A 19200-nucleotide genomic window follows, 5' to 3' on the forward strand; every position below is an offset into this window, starting at 1 on the left:
CATGACAATAGGCCTCACATTTTTGTTTTATGTTGCAAAAGTTGGGGGTAACCAAAATTTACGTCATAGGGATGAAGAAGTACATGAAGAACCTAAAAATATTCAGAATCAGTAGAGAGAAGTTGGTTGTTAGAGATGGCCTTTTCTACAATGGAGTCCCATTGCTCTCAAAATTAAAGCCAAACTCCTCACCTGGATGATCTGGCCCTTAAAGACCTCTTCCGGTGTCACTTTGCCCTGGCAACACGGGGCTCCTTTCTGTTCGTTGAATGCAGCCAGCACTTTTCCACCTCTGAGCTTTTGTTCTTTCACTGTTCCTTCTGCAAGGATGCTCATTTCCCCAAACCTTTCAGATCTGGCTCCCTTTTCAACTTTCTGATCTCAAATGCCCTCTCTCCAGAGAGGCTTGCCCTGACCACAAGATGATCACATCAAACTTGTTCTTTTTCTCTTTACCAACCAAACCAAACCAGTTGCTGTTGAGTTGATTTCAATTCATGGCGACCTCATGTGTGCAAAGTAGAACTGTGCTCTATAAAGTTTACAAGGCTGTGACCTTTTGGAAACAGATAGCCAGGGATTTCTTCAGAGGCACCTCTTTACAGCAGTTGTTTATTGCCTGCCTTCTCAGATTGTGAGCTCCAAGAGAGTGTCTTATCATCTTCATCACTCTATTTCCTACAGTCAGAAAAATGCCTGGCTTAACACTGACCTTTAATAAATATTTCCTGGATGGCTAAGTGCATTAGCCTTAAATCTGATCAAGATTGTTTTAACTGTGTTCCAACTTGGTGCCTTCATTCATCACATCCTAACTAAGAACTCCCCTTTCGCCCTGCCCCTGCCAGCCAGCCACTGTGCTTGGCAGTGGGCCATGGTAGTGCACGTCCTGGCCTGTACTCTCAGGGAGCTCTGGCATCAGGGGGTTCCAAAGATAAAATTGTCTGCAAACGGAGTTGTTGTTATTACTGCCATGAACTTTTTGTTTCATTTCATTACGCAGCTAAGGAAATAACCCAACAGGGTTCGAATAACAAGGTAACCTCAAAGTTCAGGCTCCCTGTTTACCCATAGCTGCAGACGGTGGTTGTAAAGGCAGCTCCCTGTGCCCTTCTGTTTTTGAAAAACAGATTAGCCATTCCAAAGAACTATGATTATGGGCAGAATCAGGGCTTGTTTTTCTAGCTGTGGGAGACTCCAAAAGAGAAGGTAGTAGGAGTTCAAAGGGCACATGTATTTTCAGAGGTTTTAAGGGCAGACAGACCCATTAGTAACATCATTACCTTACAAAAGCAAGTAGTAGACCACTGTGTAGAGCAGATGCTCATTTTTGTTTATATATAGCCTATAAACATGTGGGGAAAAGAAGACTACATTTCAAAAGATTAACCTTGACTGTCTAAGGGGAGTGGAAAGGGTCAGATAGACATTATAAATATTTTCTTCACATATGTTCATATCATTTGATTTATTATAATGAACATGGATAGATTGTGTATTTTCAAAATGAGTTTTTTCTTTTTTTTAAGAAGATGGAAAAAGAAGCACCACAAAACTTCCCTGTATTAAATAGGGAGTACTTTGCACATGGTGACTTTTTTCATCTCGGTTCTGTGTCTCAACTACTAAAGCAAAAAACCTGCATCCAGGCTGGGTTGAAAAAATAGAATATACAGACTGAGCTCAGTTCTGGAGAATCTGATGGTGTCGTGGCTCCCTGAATACCAACCGAGTGCATTGCTATATCACGACTCACTTTTGTGATAGTTAGAACTTCCTTGACCTCTTTAGTTGGAAGAGCACCCTTTACTGAGAACACTTATTATGATTCAAGTCATCTGTTTACATCATCCCATTTTATTCTCCAATCAACCCTTAAAATGTAGGTATTATTATCCTCACTTACCAGATGTGGAAACTAAGGTTGGGAGATGTTGGATGAATTGCCCAAGGTCACAGAGCTAGTCAGAGGCAAAGCCTAACCTCGAACCTGACCCTTTCCAACCCTGTGCCCATTTCATCACCAGTTACTACTTCCTTATAAAGGATATGGTGTAATGAGGTATTTTGCAACTGGTTTCATAGCTGAATTAAATTTTGTTCTCAATGACAGCCTAATTCTGGGCACCTGTGAAAGGCTACTGTGCTCTGAAAGGCTGCTATGCTCTAAAAGGCTACTATGCTCCTAACTAGCCTTCCTTGGAGCCTGATAGTTCACCAATAGAATCTATCCCACGAGGTAAGGCATCGTCTTCCCTGTGATCCACTCTCCAAGTACAAGGACCCTTAGAAATGGATAACATGTAATAACATGTAGCACATTATAAATCATGAACAGCATCATGTGAATTAGTTATCAGTGAAATATATCTGGCAAGAGCCCAAGGAAGTGAAAAATGGGTACTATTTGATGTGGGGGAGGGTGGGATAGAGAAGGGATAATTATACAGCAGGGTCAGGAGTGTCTGTAGGAGTCATTGTGTGACTCTGGATAATTAAGGGACATAAAGAAGCAAGATATAGAACAGGAATGTTCCCCTAAAATTATACATCACCACGTAGCTCAGGCCTGAGCTCAATTTACAGTGCTATTAAATAAGAGCAGAGAAATTTGGCACACGTGTGGTTCAGTGCTGCCGTTTGTTGTGAGGACAGTGGGGTATAAGACATCTTACCTCAATGAGTGGAAATCAGCCACCCCATCAAAAAAGACAATTCAAAGGTCATGTCGTCCAGGAGTCTGCTGACATTGTCTCTTTCAGGCACTGAGGGCCAGCAGGCAGCTTCTGGATATTTGCCAGACCTGGTTTACAAAGGTAGTGGATCTTATCCAGTAATGGATTTCTAGAAGCAGTCCAAATGGAAGTAGCCTATCTTCTCTCTTGTTTAAATGGGGTGTGCTTTTCTCCCCACAGAAAAAGCGCACCTTGAAGGGCTCCATTGAACTCTCCCGAATCAAATGTGTTGAGATTGTGAGAAGCGACATTAGCATCCCATGCCACTATAAATACCCGTTTCAGGTAAGCCCGTCAGGCCCAAGAGGACTGGCTCCCCACTCCCTAGACTATGGTTAAAACCCTCAGCCATTGTAAGACAAGGTCGGGAAGGAATGACTCCAGTCTGGTGTTAAAGCTGAGACCAACCCTTAAGAGGGCTTCTGTGTTCTTATAATAAGTAACAGATTCATTCATTCAACAAAGATTAAGTGCAAAATCTTGAAAACATCTGTTCTCATTCTCTTTTCCCTTATGTCTTCCCTACCTCAAGGAAAGTCCTAATTACTCGGCCCTTGGGGGAGGAAAAAGCTGTCATCAAGGGCTGCAAGCCCAATATTCTTCAAGTCCAGTTTGCTCTATGGTTTGGGGCAACAGATTGAAATCCTTGGTTATAAATTGCTTGGAGGTTCGGGGGTAAGAAGACTCAGACTTTACAATCTGGGAGCCTCCTGGAACTGCATCATCCAATACAGCAGCCACTAGCTACATGTGGCTATTTATATTTAAATGTAAATTAATTAAAATGAAATAATATTAAAAATCAAGTTCCTCGGTCACAGTAGTCACATTTCACATGTTCTTTAGCCACATGTGGCTAATAGCTACCACATGGGACAGCACATATATAGAACATATCCATCACTGTAGAAAGTTCTAGTGGACAGAGCTGGTTAAGGATCTCTTAGAGGCTGTAGGTCATGGCATTTTTTAAATCTTGTTACCACTCTTGGAGTTTATAGCTTTGTAGGAGTGGATATCTCCTTGCATATCCCAGGGCATTGTTCCAGCTTGTCAACCTAACAGACGAATATCCCTTTTTAATCTGGCATAAAGAAGGATTTTTTTCCTACTAGAAAAGTGACCCCGGTGAGTTGGAGGTTTTAGAAATGAAAGTAAAAGGAATGGCATGTATTTTCCAGTCTTTAAGACCCCATGACAATTGAGGGCATGAAAAAAAACTGGTAAAATACAAAGAAGGTCTGTAGTTTAGTAAACAGTGTGGTATCCAGGTGAATTTCCTGGTTTTAAAGCTGTGCTAGGGTTATGAAAGGTGTTATCACTAAGGAAAGCTAGGTAGAGTGCATGGGAACTTTCTGTACTATTTTTGAGACTTCTTGTGTGTCTTCAACGATTTCAAAATAAAAGAAACTTTTTTAACCTATTTGTCCACTTGTCATCTAATATCTTATTTTCTCCCATGCCAGAAAGATTTTTTTTAATCACTGAAAAATAAATATGAGAAATAATCGTGCCATTCAGTCAAGAGGAGAACTTTCGCCTAAGAAGTCAAGCCACTGTTTTAATGTAACGATTGCTTACTGGTGGCACAAATCTGTGAGGAGCAGCCTGTGTTGCAGAGGCTCACCCTGTATCTGCACAGCCCCCAAACACCTGGGTAAAAGTGACCCCAGTTCCTTAACCACCCAGATGTTTGCCTAGATGATGACAAACCCCTGAGACCCAGCCCTCAGCCCAGTCAGCCAGGTGGGCATGTGGCCAGTTTTTGGTCTCAGGACATACTGCTCACCTTGACTCTGTGTGCTGTCTCCAGGTCGTGCATGATAACTACCTCCTGTATGTGTTTGCTCCAGACCGCGAGAGCCGGCAGCGCTGGGTCCTGGCCCTCAAAGAAGGTGAGTAAACTCCTGTAAAATTGAGTCCCTGCCACTCCCTTGATCCTATAATGGGCTTCGGTTCTACACTAGAATAGAGTATGATTTGGGAGTAGCTGATGGTCAAGCACTTCTCGCTTTTGGTGTTTGTGGAAGGTCCCAAGTTTGCCACTGGGCCCTGGAGGCAGCAAATCCTGTAACATGGGGCTGGCCATATCCAGCCTACCACTTGTTTTTGTAAGGTCTCAAGCTAAAAATGTTTTTTATAGTTTTAAATGGTTACATAAATACCTACATAATATTAACCAGGCCCGTAGACAGCACCCAATAAATGCTACCTAGCTTGTTCTTCCAGATCATTAGCAAAGGTATTTCTTAAATCTTGCTTTCTTGTCGGCATAATTAGGCTAACCAGCCTGGGGCTTAAGTATATGGGATGGGAAGCCAGGCAGCTCAGGTGAAAATCTCAGCCCTACTAATTATGAAGTGTGTGACCCTGGTCACGTTATGTGACCTTTCTGCATTTCCATTTCCTCAGCTACAAATTCCAACTGATAACCTCCCTTTTTGTTTTGGTGGAAGGTCCCAAATTTTCCCCTGGACCCTAGAGGCAATAAATAGTATAGTACAAGAGTCAGCCAAATCCAGCCCATTGTTTTTGTAAGGCCCCAAATTAAGAAGGGTCTTTATAATTTTTAATGGTTACATTTTAAATGGTTATATAAGTACAGCCCTGTTGGTGAAGTGGTTAAAAGCTCAGACTGCTAACCAAAAAGTTGGCAGTTTGAATCCACCAACCACTCCTTGGAAACCCTATGGGGCAGTTTGACTCTGTCCTATAGGGTCACTGTGAGTCGGAATCAACTCGGCGACACACAACAACAACAAGTACACAGGGTTGTTGTGAGAATCAAGTGAGTCAGTACGTAGGAGGCACTTAGAACAATACCCGTCCCCAAGAAAGCACTCGGTCAGTATTACTATTACTTCTGTTTAGCACTGGATTTGCCAAGAGAACTGGGTTCAAATATTAACCTGTCTCTACTCTACGGCAACAACAACAACAAAGGAAACGGATGGGTATGAAAGCAAGTCATCTGAAATCTCTGGAGCCACAATAGCTGTATCTGAAAAAATGAGAATAAAAATCTGAGTCCCAGCTTCTTTCACAGTTGTTGCCTCAAACGGGGCCCCGATAGGCAAGGCCGGGCAAACTAGAAGGTGCTCAGAAATATAGGACTCATGGAGAACTGAACACACACATTAAAGTAAAATGTAATCAGAAAGGTCTCGCTATGCACCCTCAAGGGCAGACAACCTCAGCGGCTGTCCATCTGTGCAGGACTTTTACTCACAGGATCTTAAAGCTGGAAGGAACATAAGGAAGTAGCTAGCTAGCTCTGCAGGTTTTAGACTTTTTTTTTTTTCATCAGCAGAGCCCAGCTTTTTTTTTTTTTTCTACCAAAATCTTACTTCAAAGCCACAAATCTAGAAGGGACGAAAGCCAGGTTCCTGTGGTTGAAGGTGGGAGAGGTGAAGATGTCAGAATCCCATCGACTCGGGCTTCCCATCACCCCTGAGACACTTTCGTGGAGCCCACTGATCAGTCTAACAACCTCATTGCACAGCAGGAAAACTGAGGCTCAGAGGAGGGTTTGCCCATCCTAAGGACATACTTGAGGCAGAGCCAAATCCAGATCTGATAATGCCTAATTCTAACATGACTTTAGCTGCCCAGGTAAAAGGCCATTTGACTGTCTCTACGAATAATCACCCAGACTTACATGGCAGGGTCAAATCCCAAGGAGTTATGAAGGTGGTGCCTTGATAGACTAGCCAAGAAATAATTCTTCTTTTGGTGCCAATCCCTTTCAGAAACAAGGAACAACAACAGTTTGGTATCCAAGTATCATCCTAATTTCTGGATAGACGGGAGGTGGAGATGCTGTGCCCAGTTGGAAAAGCTTGCAGTAGGCTGTGCTGAGTACGACCCAACCAAGAACGGTAAGAGACTAGGGAATTCCTTTCTTCTTTTTGAAATGATTGACCTCTGTGCTCTTAGGTAGTTAACAGCTCTCTGGAGTGTCAGGAACTGGATAGAAAATTCTGGGTTTTCAGAATTTTCTGAGGGGAATCATCTGCTTCCACCACTAGTTTGCTGATTTTTTTTTTTTTTTTCCTCTCATCTCAAAACTAACTTCTTTATAGCTCCGTGCTACTCAAAGCATGGTCCTTGGATAAGTGGTATCAAAATGACCTGGGAGCTAGTTAGAAATGCAAATTCTCTGGCCTCACCCTTGACCTACTAGATCAGAATTTGTGTTTTCACAAGATCTGCCGGAGATTTGTATACGCAGTAAGGTTTCAGAAGCACTGCTCTAACCCTTCCTGTAAGGAAATGTGGATGGCATTACTTAAATACCATTGCTGTTACTTCCCATCAGGTCAGCTCTAGCTCATGGCGACTGTCTTGGTCATCTAGTGCTGCTATAACAGAAATACCACAAGTGGATGGCTTTAACAAAGAGAAGTTTATTTTCTCACAGTCTAGTAGGATAAAAGTCCAAATTCAGGGCGTCAGCTCCAGGGGAAGGCTTTCTCACTTTGTCCTCTCTGGAGGAAGGTCTTTCTCATCAATCATCCCCTGGACTAGGAGCTTCCCTGCGCAGGAACCGCAGGTCTAAAGGACATGCTCAGCTCCTGGTGCTTCTTTCTTGGTGGTATGACGTCCCCCTCTCTGCTCCTTTCCCTTTCCTTTTTATCTCTTGAGAGATAAAAGGTAGTGCAGACCACACCCCAGGGAAATTCTGTTTACATTGGATCAGGGATTTGACCTGGGCAGGGGTGGTGTTACTGTCCCACCCTAATCCTCTTTAACATAAAATTATGAACACAAAATGGAGGACAGCGGCCATACAATACTGGGAATCGTGGCCTAACCAAGTTGACACATATTTTGGGGGGGACACAATTCAATCCATGACAGCAACCCCATGTATAACAGAACAAAATATCACCCAGTCCTGTACCATCTTCACAATCATTGATATGCTTAAGTCCATTGTTGTGTCCACTGTGTATTTTGAGTGCCTTCCAACTTAGGGGGCTCATCTTCTAGCACTATATCAGACAGTATTCTGTTGTGATCCACAGGGTTTTCATCGACTGGTATTTGGAAGTAAATCACCAGGCTTTTCTTCCTAGTGTGTCTTAGTTTGGAAGCTCTGCTGAAACCTATCTACCATGGGTGACTCTGCTGATATTTGAAATACTGGTAGCATAGCTTTCAGCATCATAGCAACAGGCAAGCTACCATAGTATGATAAACTGACAGTGATGGACTTAAGTATCAGAGACAGCCTTTATGGGTATATAATACTGTTTATTCACAGTGGCATCACATCATTCATGTGTTCAATTACAATGAATTCAGCTGTATGCACTTGGAAGGGGAGTAGGGAAAGGAAGTAAAAAAAAATCTTATTTTCCCAGCTCCGTTTCAGACTTGCCCTTGACCTCCACAGTCTCAGAGAAAATGAGGCCACAGCTCAGTCTAAGTGTAAAGTGAAAACAAAAGTTAGTTCTTGGTCTTTGTGGTCAAAGGCTCAGGTCATGGGAATTTAAGGGCAACTCAATATTAACTTCTATGCTGATTGTGAAACCTTAAATGCCCAATAAAGTGCACCTCCACTATTACGGGATTTTACATGTATCATGCTCTCAGGGAAGGAGGTGTGATGTTAAAGAAAAGGAAGCCCTGAGTAGGTCAGTCTGCTCGAGGTCACATAGCTAAGAAGTGCTCTGCAAATCCATTGGTGAATAGGAATGATGGCCCATATGGATTATTTTGCTTGTATTCCCTTCTCCCCTCAACCCCTCTTACCCAAGTTACCTTTTCACCTCTATCAATTTATTTTTTGCACTAAAACTTAATACCTCTGATTGACGACCCTAGGCGGATGTGCTAAACATAACATGTGGACTGGTTTTCTGCAGTTTCCTGAGTCACAGCCCTTCTTGGTAACACTTTAAAAACCACCACTTCTCATCTTCCATCTTGGGAGAGAAAGTCGTTTGAGTCTATCAGTCGTTTGGCCCAGAAGAATAATATTTATTAAGTTTTAGAAGGCAGGGATTCTCTTTATTAGCCCTGTTGACCATGCCTTGCTTAAAAAGCCCAGTATTTAACGAAAAAAGAAATGGAAGGTTTTATGTGGGTGGAATCCACCGCAGTAATAAGATGGTATGGACTTGTCCCAGTGAGTGAAAGACCTTTTCCAAAGCCAAAGATCTGATCTTCGAATTCCTGGCAGCACCTTGCTGTGGGACTGCTGGTAAGTCACTTGGCCCTAATGTCCTCATCTCTAAAATTTTAGGGGAGGTTTTAGGAGGCCTAGCATGAAATAATCTCTAAGCCCATTTTCAATTCTGAAATTCTTTGAATCTGTGTTTCCATTTTGCAATTTTTACCATTCACACATTGCAGCTATTCCTCTCTTCTAGGGTACACAGTATTTCCCCGAACGGAGTGGTAGACACATGACTGAGGTGTTAGGAGCATCTGAGTGACTCACCAGGACTACTCTTAAGGAGGGCAGGGGGCCGGTCATGCTGAGCTCTTCCCCATGAGAACCCAGGGCCTACCTCTTGTGGTCACTTCCAAGGGTGCACCATGCATTTGCTTAGCTAGTGGTCCTGTTCTTGTATTGCCACCTTCTGCCATTTCCCCCTCTGAACATCTCATTCTACCCTCTTTGAAATTGCTTAAATTGCTCCACGTACCACAGTTTTGACAGCATTTGGAGCAGAACTTCAAGAAGCATACTGCACTGTAAACATAGCACACGGGCATCTGCTCTGGGTGAAAGCGCGTTGGGTTCATAACAGCACAGGGTCTAAGAGTGCGAGGCTTCAGAGTGAAAAACACCTGAGTCCCAACCGCATATCGCTTTAATCTCTCTGGGCCTTTGAGCCAGTTTCCTTATCTGTAAAATGAGGGTAATGATAAGTAACTACTTCATGGAGATTGTTGGGAGATTCAACTGATTTTTGGAATGCTCTTAGCACAGCTGCTGGCATTTAATGAGCTCTCGATAAATGGTAACTGTGTCAACTTTTTTGTGAACAGGAGAATTTAAAGGCTTAGATATAGCGCTACAGACAGGGGTGTGTGTGTGTGTGTGCATATGTGTTGGGAGGTGGTTAGATAGCCTGGGAAGAAAAAGAGGTGGTTGAACAAAAATGAGTCCTATTACACCCAGCCCACAGCAACACACATTTCTGTGGTAAGAACTGGCCCTGATCCTTACCACATACTAACTGCACCCAGAGGGAGGGAAGGGAAGGGCAAAGCCAGAGGAAGAAGAAAGAGAGAACAGTCACAGAATGTTCAAGGTTGGAAGGGGCCCAAGGCCATATAGCTCATTTGTAGTGTAGCTGGGATTAGAACACAAGTCTCCTTGTGGCAATTTGAGTGCTGAATAGGAGCCACAGTTTCTATTATGTGTGTTTTCCTTCCCACCCTTCTTCTCTGTTAATTGCATACCCAAGTCAATACCCCATCCTGCTCTTGCTTAAGGAGTTGCACAGGGGCTGGGCCCCAGTTTCAAACCAAGAATCTCCTCTGCCATATCCTCCACGTGGGGCTATCTAACTCAAAGTTAACCACACGCCAATTCGAGGAGCTCACTGCCTATCTTTGTAGCCCATCTCCTTCTTGTCTCTAATTATTAAGGCATCTTAAGCCGAAACCTGTGCACTGCCTGCCAGACCCACAGACACACAGCTTTGGTCCATTGATTCCGGGCCTGTCCTTTGAAGCGTCACAAAGGAGAAATAGTGAGAGACAGAAAGGAAGGAGACAGCGAAGAGAGGAGAGAGAAGGAAAGGAGGAGAAAGTAGGGAAAAAGAGAAAGAAAAGAAAGAAAGAGAGAAAGAAAGAGGGAAGAGAGTGAGGAGAGTAAGGGGGGGAGAGACAGGGAGATACAGAGATAAAAAGAGAGAGGGAGACATGTTGCAGGGTTCTGTTTGGGGGAAGCAGCAAGAATACATATTCAGATGCCGAAGGCAACTAAAAATGGATTCCACCCTCTCAAAAAGCAGTACAGTGGCCTCTCGCCTCTTCCACCCCCTTCTCAAGCCACAACAACATCACTAAGCCAGTGAGTCACTGTCCCCTTGAGTCACCGGTTCCCACTCCTGGGTTTAGCAGGTGCCAGGTACATTCATGGAAGTCTTTGCATCTACCAGGGAGGGCACACGCCTAACCCTTCTGTCAGACCCTTTGGTTTAGGCTTTTCCTAGGGATACAAAAAGTAAGAGGCCCAGAATGTTGACGTCTAGAAGTTTCTGGTACCTCCTAGAAAAGGGAATCAGGAACCAGCAGGCTGAAAGAAATTAAACAGCTTCTAACAGTGCCAATTTTGGTTTCTCTGTGTCTCCTCATCTTCTTCTGGCCCCTTTTCTTGTCTTGTTCTCCTTGGGGCCCCTTTTCTCTTAAAAGCCCCCTGGCTGCTCACCTCCGGCTGGGCTCATTTAGTTTCATGCTCATTTCTTTTCCTGTTTTTCTTGTTTCAGCTTCAAAGAAGCCTCTTCCTCCTACTCCTGAAGACAACAGGGTGAGTGAGCTCTCAAGCTCCAGGCGCAGGTGGGCCCATGGTGCTGCAGGCTGCTTGGCTGGCATGTTCCCACTCGCATTTCCCCCCGTCTGCCATGGCTCTCAAAGCAGGGTGAATGTAGCAGACAGTCGTGACTCAGTTGTACTCAATACATTGGGTTTCTTGGGACTGAATTGTCTCATGGGTCTGTTCATGTGACAGGACCAATTGGCTAAATCACCTCACTTTATCCACTCAAACACTTGTTATCAAGCTGCGTTGCTACCACATGGTCACTTTGGGGGGGAAAAAAAAACAGCTCACGTCTATATAAAGTTGTGTGTTTATGCCTTGACATATAAGCACTTTGAAGGCATATGTTTGATAATACTTTACATTTTTAAAGCACTTCCACTTTATTATCTAGTTCGATACTCCCTGCTCTGCCCCCTTCAAATGGTTATAATTTTTTTCTTGTCTTAAAGTTTAGGAAATGAAGCCCCAAGAGAGGTTTCGAGTCTTGCCCAAGGCACTCAACAACTTAGTGGTAAAGCTAGTAGGATAAAGAGTATTTGGCGTGGTGGTCTTTCACTCTAGCGGTAGTTAGTTCTCAAATGGTAGTACACAGACCAACAGAATTGGCATCACCTGGAAGCTTGTTTAGAGTCCTACTGGCATAGTGGTTAAGAGCTCAGGCCGCTAACCATAAGGTTGGCAGTTCGAACCTACTAGCCACTCCTTGGAAACCCTATGGAACAGTTCTACTCTGTCCTATAGGGTCACTATGAGTTGGAATCGACTCAAAAGCAATGGGTTTACTTTTGGTTTTTTTGGAAGCTTGTTTGGAATACAAATTCTCAGGCCCCATCCTAGATCCACTGTATCCAAAACTCTGGGGATGAAGCCCAGGGATCTGCACTTCAATAAGCCTCCAGGTGATTCTGAGGCACGCTCAAGTTTGAGAACCATTGGCCTATGGTACACTGAGTCTCATCACTTAGATAACATAGAACCCATCTGGGAAAGCTTATTCTGTCAATGAGACAAAAAAATAAACATGAGAGTGAAGAATCGGGCCTCACTTTACGGTCATATTGACACCAGTAGCCGCACTGGAGCTGCCCAGTTGCTGTGCAGTCAGTTCCAACTCATGGTGACCCCGTGTGTGTCAGAGTGGAACTGCGCTCCACAGGGTTTTCAATGGCTGATCTTTCAGAGCTAGATTACCAGGCTTTTCTTCCCAGGTACCCCTAGGTGGACTTGAACTTCCAACCTTTTGATTAGCAGCTGAGCCTGTTAACTATTTGCACCACCCAGGGACTCCCCACGTTTGAGTAAAAAAAGTACCTGCCCTTTATTCCAGAACCTACTGATTCTGCTTCCTCATCCTTCTTCTGGAAGGATGAGCTTTGCTTTTTTCCCTTCAGCTGACATGGTGACATTTCAAATCTGGCAGCTTCCCCATGCAAATAGGCTCTGAATCTTTAACACCTTGGGCTGGTTTTTAGATCTGTCATCAGCCTGCCCCCATCTGCAGGGAAGAAATGTATGTAAACTGTAGCAGAAAATGAGCTCCCTTTCCTCTTCTTTCATTGATCATCTAAAAAATATTTTCACACCTTCCTTGAACATATGGTTTGGGATCCCACTGCCCCAGATCGCAGATGGTTCCTCCCATGTCCCACAAAATCCACATATGTAGCTCTTTGCTCCCATCTTATTTTTAGCATAAATGAAGGAAAAAGACAGAAAATGCTGCCAGTCTGTTTTTTCTTGGCCCAAGTCATCTGGCTTTTCAAGCTTCTTAAAGGAGCAGTGTCAATACTGTTTTGAGCATTCCGACCACAAGGGTTTTGTAATCATTGTTTTGATTTTAACCACACATCCATTTCAACGTTTCTCTTACTTTGAGCCACTGAAATTCATTTCTCTCTTTGCCTTCTTGTTCTGTCCCCTAAGTTCTGATGGCATCTTGGGTTGGCACATAGGAAAACTGTTTTTTAATTCAAGATCTAAGCTAACAGGCCTAACATTCTGTGTGAGGGAAACGATGGGATAGGGTTAGTTCACCAAAGGGTAAGGGTGGCTGTTTTTTGGTCAGAATGGAGACTATCCATGATCAGTGTAACCGACAATTCCAGGCCTCTAGCCCGTGGGTGGAGCCCTGGTTGTGCAGTGGTTAAAGCAATTGACTACTAACCAAAAGGTCGGCAGTTCAAATCTATCAGTTGCTCCTTAGAAACCCTACGGGGCGGTTCTACTCTGTCCTATAGGGTCGCTATGAGTCAAAATTGACTCGATGGCAATGGGTTTGGTTTGATCTGGTTTCAACCTATGGATGAAAACAAGGTCATGTGCACATTGAAGGCCAAATTCCAATTCCTCTTGGCCCCCATTGCATACCTGGGAACTGAGCTGGTCCTTCAAGGCCTCTCCCAATCTTGGTTTCCTGGGAAACCACTCAGGAACATGCCTGTCTCTGTCTTTTCTCCCTGCCTTCCTGTTAAGACACTCTATCCCTGCCACTGCTACCTGAACTCTCTGGGAAAGCCTTTCTCAGTTCAGTGGGCCTCTCCCCAGCTAAAAGCAGACCAAGCACTTGGAGGTCAGGGCTGTTCTGAGGCCTGTAGCAGACTGGCTGGGAAACAGTCCTCTCATCTACTTCCTCCCTTCCCTTATCACCTAGGCCCCAACCATTCCTTCTTGAACCCAGAGTCTCACAGTCTCCCCAAATGCTGTCCTTCCATTTTCTCACTCTAATCTAGTGATTCTCAACTCTATCAGACCCAATGCCCCTTTTATAACAAATATTTTATAAATTCCCATTTATTATCCTGAAAAGAAATTCACAGATAATAGAACTTACCTAAATACCTAATTTCTAGAAATCAGTAAATGCTCTCTCTGTAATTTAAAAAAGTAAATGAGATTAAATACTCAAAAAAATAAAAGGAAAATAATTTGCATAAAGTAATATATATTTCTGTATATAAATATTGAATCATGACTATACTGGAAGACACAATGAAATAGTCAATTGCTTGCACATGTAGGTAGAACTCCAGTAAATTTACCAGCTCAGATGTGGACTGATACAGGAATATTGTATCGGTGACTCAAATACAGTGTTATCATCTGTGATATGATTTTCCAAATGGTGAGCAGCTCTTGGTAAAGTTCAGTAACAAAACCGAAGTTTGGTAAACTGAACCAAGTATAATCTTCCCTCAATGTGCAGGTAGATGTATTCCTGGAAAACCCAGTACTTTGTATAGGGTAGATGTAGGATCTAGGCTCAGATTATCATTATGTAGTATTATTGTAAACGGTTTCTTAGCACGTGAATGTCTAACAGGAAAGGTTCCTGCATGGTGCAAATAGTTTGCACTTGCCTTCTAACGATAGGTTGGTCGTTTGAATCGACCCAACGGTGCTGCGAAAGAAAGGCCCAGCAATCTGCTTTGAAAAGATCACAGCCATTGAAAACCCTGTGGAATACAATTCTACTCTGAACTGTAGGGTGGCCATGAGTCAGAATCAGCTTGTTGGCAGTGAGTTTGGCTTTGGTTTTGGTCAAACAGGACATTTAAAGGTTGTACAGAATATGGTACACTGCAGAATGTTTTGTATTCCTGGCCATCACGCACTAAATGGCGTTACCGTACCATACCCATTGCCATCAAGTCGATTCCAACTCCTAGCGACCCTATAGGACAGAGTAGAACTGCCCCATAGGGTTTCCAAGGAGATGCTGGTAGATTCAAACTGCCAACCTTTTGGTTAGCAGCCGTAGCTCTTAACCACTATGCTGCTTAGCACACCTCAATGTTTGTAACACTCAAAATACTCCCAAAGATGTCCAAAATGTCCCTTTTGGGATGGTACCACCATGATCTGAGAATTGCTGCTCTGACCTTTCTAGTTAGAGGGATGAATCAGTTAGTTGAGATGGATACCAAGCCATTTCCCCCCTTTATCTTCTTCAGGTGTCCTGGAATGCAACTCTTCCCTCCATTAGCTCTTAGAAGGAAAGCCACAGGCCCATTGACTCATGTCTATAGGTACACCAAGACACAGCAACTTCACAAGCTCCACAAATATCTGGATTTCAAATTCCAGTCTGGGCTAAGCTAGGATGACACACTACATCAGTATGACAAGCCTTTTCTTTTTAGCTTCATTATTTTTATGCTGCCAAATGCCACAATGTACTCAGAGAACTGTGATTTCTCCAGCGTTAAATCACCTTTTAGCCAGCAATCTCAATCTCTTCCCATATTTACTCTTCCAAAAAATATGCCAACCAGTAGCAAGTATGCCCATCCTGAACTCTTGTGACTGTTTGCTTTACATTCTCTTCTTCGTCTCCTCAGTATCTCGTCTTAAGAAAGGTACTGAGGAGTAGAGATATGAGTGAAAGAACGCCCACAAGAGAAAGAAGGAAGACCATGTGCTTTAGTGAAGAAGGCATTAAGACTAAGTCACCTCTAAACTTGGTCACATCCATTTTCCCACCTGTGCCTCAGTTTCCTCATTCAAAATGAGTTGCATAAAATGATCTCTCACAGGCATTCTAGCTCCAATAATCTATAATCCTATTGATCTGGACAACCCACAGATCAAATCAGCAAAGCATCAACTGAACGATTTAGTATTGATTGCATTACCTTCCCTCCGAATACAATGCTTCCGGCAGGCAGACTGCAATGTGTGGCATGGTGCACGTACAGAAACCAGCAGACGCTTGTGAAAAGCATGTGACTGCCTGGAATTCACTGTGGTCAGAATTTACTGCACAGAATGAGAGGGGCGAAGAATCCCAGCTCCTTATTGTGTATGTCTCATACTCAGCTGCATAATTCTAACACATAAAGAGAACCAACTGGAAGACAGCAGATTGCTTCAGTGAATATCCCTGTGGATTATAGCAACTGGTGTGTTGATCTAGCAGACTCAGGAGCAAGTAACAGCTCAAGAATTTGCTAACCCTGTTCTGCATTTTACCTCCTTTTCATGTATTTGCTCGATTTTGTTGTTCCTTTCACCCAGCGGTCACTCCAGGAACCTGAGGAAACCTTGGTCATTGCCTTGTATGACTACCAAACAAATGACCCACAGGAACTCACACTTCGCCGCAATGAAGAGTACTACCTGCTGGACAGCTCTGAGATTCACTGGTGGAGAGTTCAGGACAGGAATGGGTAAGGAACTTCTGTGGTTACTGTGGAGTCTCTGGGTGGTATAAACCTTTAATGCTCCTGGCTGTTAACTGAAAGGTTGGAGATTTGAGTCCACCCATAGGCACCTCGGAAGAAAGGCCTGGCAATCTACTTTGGAAAAATCAGCCACCGAAAACGTTATGGAGCACGGTTCTGCTCTCACACACATGGGATTGCCATGAGTCAGAGTCGACTCGACGGCAACTGGTGGTTACTGTTCCAGGGTGTGAGGCGTGGTAGGGACTAAGAAAACACCAGAATGATGTGTGTCACTTCTCTCAGAGTGATCACTATACTGAGTTAGGAGAAGAGAACAGAGGCAGGAGGAAGAGGGAGGAAGAGGAAGTAGCTGAGGGGAGTTTTTCCTCTTCTCAGAAGTGGTCAGGAGGCAGTCACTTGCTATGCTTGCTCCATGTACCCTATCTCAAGCACTCTCATCTAAAAATCCCCTGGGTTTTTTCACTGACATCCACAGTTTGGGAGATGGGCAACTTTTTTTTTTTTTTTGCAACGCACTATTGTTCTTGAGTGTTTAAGTGAGTAAGGATGAAGGTACATCCCGTTGTGAAGAGCTTATTTTTGGTGGGAAGAAAGGCATGTAGAGGTGGTGCAGATTGGGTATATTAAGAAGTATCAGAAAGAAGATAGTAAGATTTAGTTACAAGCATGACCATAGAACTAGCCAGCCAAATGGTTCATGGAGAAAGTAAAGTTGTGCAGATATTAATTGACCACTATAGAATTTGTGAATAGAAAAATCCTATGAGCCTTTACCTAATGTGAAATACAATGTAATTACTGTTACTAACCTTCAGAATGCTCGGGAATGTATATGACTTTGATATTAGTGCGTAGTTGAAATCTATCAGATTCACACTATATCATTTTCCTCTCTTAATATAACAGGCATGTACCCATGCCCTGAAATATTCTTGAGAATATAACTTCAACGACTGCATCATTTTCCTCTCTTAATATAACAGGCATGTACCCATGCCCTGAAATATTCTTGAGAATATAACTTCAACGACTGCATAAATCCAGCATGTAAATGTACCATAATTTAACAAATTCCCTCTTTTTGGGCATTTTGACTGTTTCTAAGATTTTGCAAATATTAATAACACTACAATAAACACCCATGTGTATTAATATTAAGGGTTTAAGCACATTTAAAGTATTGGGGTTATTATTAATTAAAAATACAAAAAAGACAAAGAAAGTGTCCCATCATTGTAGCATCTGGATACCTATATCAATAATTTATTAAAACAAACAAACCCAAAAATACTACGAGCACAAAGACACATATATGAAAAATAAGCCATCTTCCTTCCTCCCCACTTCAACTCCAAAAGTAATTACCATTAACACTTTTTTGTGTATCCTTGGGAAAAAAAATTATTCACATACAAATCCCAAAAAAAAACACTGCCATGAGTCGATTCTGATTCATAGCGACCCTATAGGAAGGACAGAGTAGAACTGCCCCACCAGGTTTCCAAGGTTGTAATCTTTACAGAAGCAGACTGCCACATCTTTCTCCCAAGGAGTAGCTGTAGGTTCAAACCTCTGAACTTCTGGTTAGCAGGCAAGCGCTTCAGCCACTGTACCACCAGACTTCCTCATATATAAATACACCTTTTTTTCATTTACACACTAAACCTACATTCCTGCTCTTCATTTTGCTTTTAACTGTTAATGACGTGCAGACCTACCTCATTTTTTAAATAATTGCATAGTGTTAGAATGTATGATTGTATATTATAAGTATTTAAGGAATCTTTCACTGCAGAACATGAAGTTTTCAGCTTTGTTTTCTTTGTTTGCTATTTCAGTCAAGGCCCCAAAATTAAGGTCTTTGCTTGTGTATCTTGGCAGTCTTTTGAGACTATATATTTATCTACAGGACATATTTCTAACTGTGGAACTATTGAGTCCGAGTATATGATATCTTAGTTTTGATAGGTATTTCCATCAAAAAGTTTGCCAGATTTACATACCCACCAATAGGTTTATGGGAATGCTTATTTTGCTCCATTCTCACCAATACTGAGTATCGTTAAACTTAAAAAAAAAAGCCAATTGGATCGATTTTAAAAAGGGGTGCAAATATCTTTTTTTTATTTTATTTTTTTTAGGGGGTACAAATATCTCTAAGGTTATATTTACATACACCAAAATTTACGTTTTGGAGAGCTAGGTAATATGTGATCAAATCAAGAACTGTTTGGGAGGCAGTGCAGCTTAGTAGCTAAGAATAGATCCCACAGACCCTCATGAGGAACCCTGCTCTCCAGCTCCCCCATGGAGGCAAATTAGGCTGGTCACATGACCTTTCATTGCCCATTATGGGGAGACCTGTATCAGGAACAAGCTCCAAGCTGCCTGTATCTACAAACCCCGGAGAAACTTACTCAGAAATTCACCAGTTCAAAAAAAAAAATTGTTTTTAACTAAAAAAAAAAAAAAAGAAAAGAAAAATTAATTCACCAGTTCAATCAACTGACATTTAGCACTGCTAATGTGCCAGGAAATTTCTTCTCCTAGGTCTTACTTCCCCAAATGACAGTTTACCCTTAGAACAGTGGTTTTGTGGAAAGGCTCAACTCTTGGCACTTCAAAGAACATCAAAGAGGACACCTCAGGGGCCAATCTGCATTGTGGGAATTTCCCGGTGTTACTTTGTAATAGTGTGGTATGGTGGAAAGTACACAAGATGGGGAGACAGGAGATTTGAACTTTAATGTTTGGACAGTTACTCTTGTTGTGTGTG

The 19200-nt window shown here is 42.7% G+C and overlaps 1 protein-coding gene across 1 annotated transcript in view; it reads left to right on the forward strand.

Moving 5' to 3' along the window:
• The window catches only part of ITK (IL2 inducible T cell kinase), an 82557-nt gene that overhangs the window by 26363 nt on the left and 36994 nt on the right, over window positions 1-19200 (forward strand). Inside the window, exons 2-6 of the mRNA XM_049874208.1 lie at window positions 2916-3020; window positions 4549-4630; window positions 6485-6613; window positions 11186-11226; window positions 16255-16406. Of these exons, the coding sequence (XP_049730165.1) occupies window positions 2916-3020; window positions 4549-4630; window positions 6485-6613; window positions 11186-11226; window positions 16255-16406 (509 nt within the window). The remainder of the gene's footprint in view (window positions 1-2915; window positions 3021-4548; window positions 4631-6484; window positions 6614-11185; window positions 11227-16254; window positions 16407-19200) is intronic.

The sequence above is a fragment of the Elephas maximus genome, chromosome 2, assembly GCF_024166365.1.
Source record: "Elephas maximus indicus isolate mEleMax1 chromosome 2, mEleMax1 primary haplotype, whole genome shotgun sequence".
NCBI lineage: Eukaryota > Metazoa > Chordata > Mammalia > Proboscidea > Elephantidae > Elephas > Elephas maximus.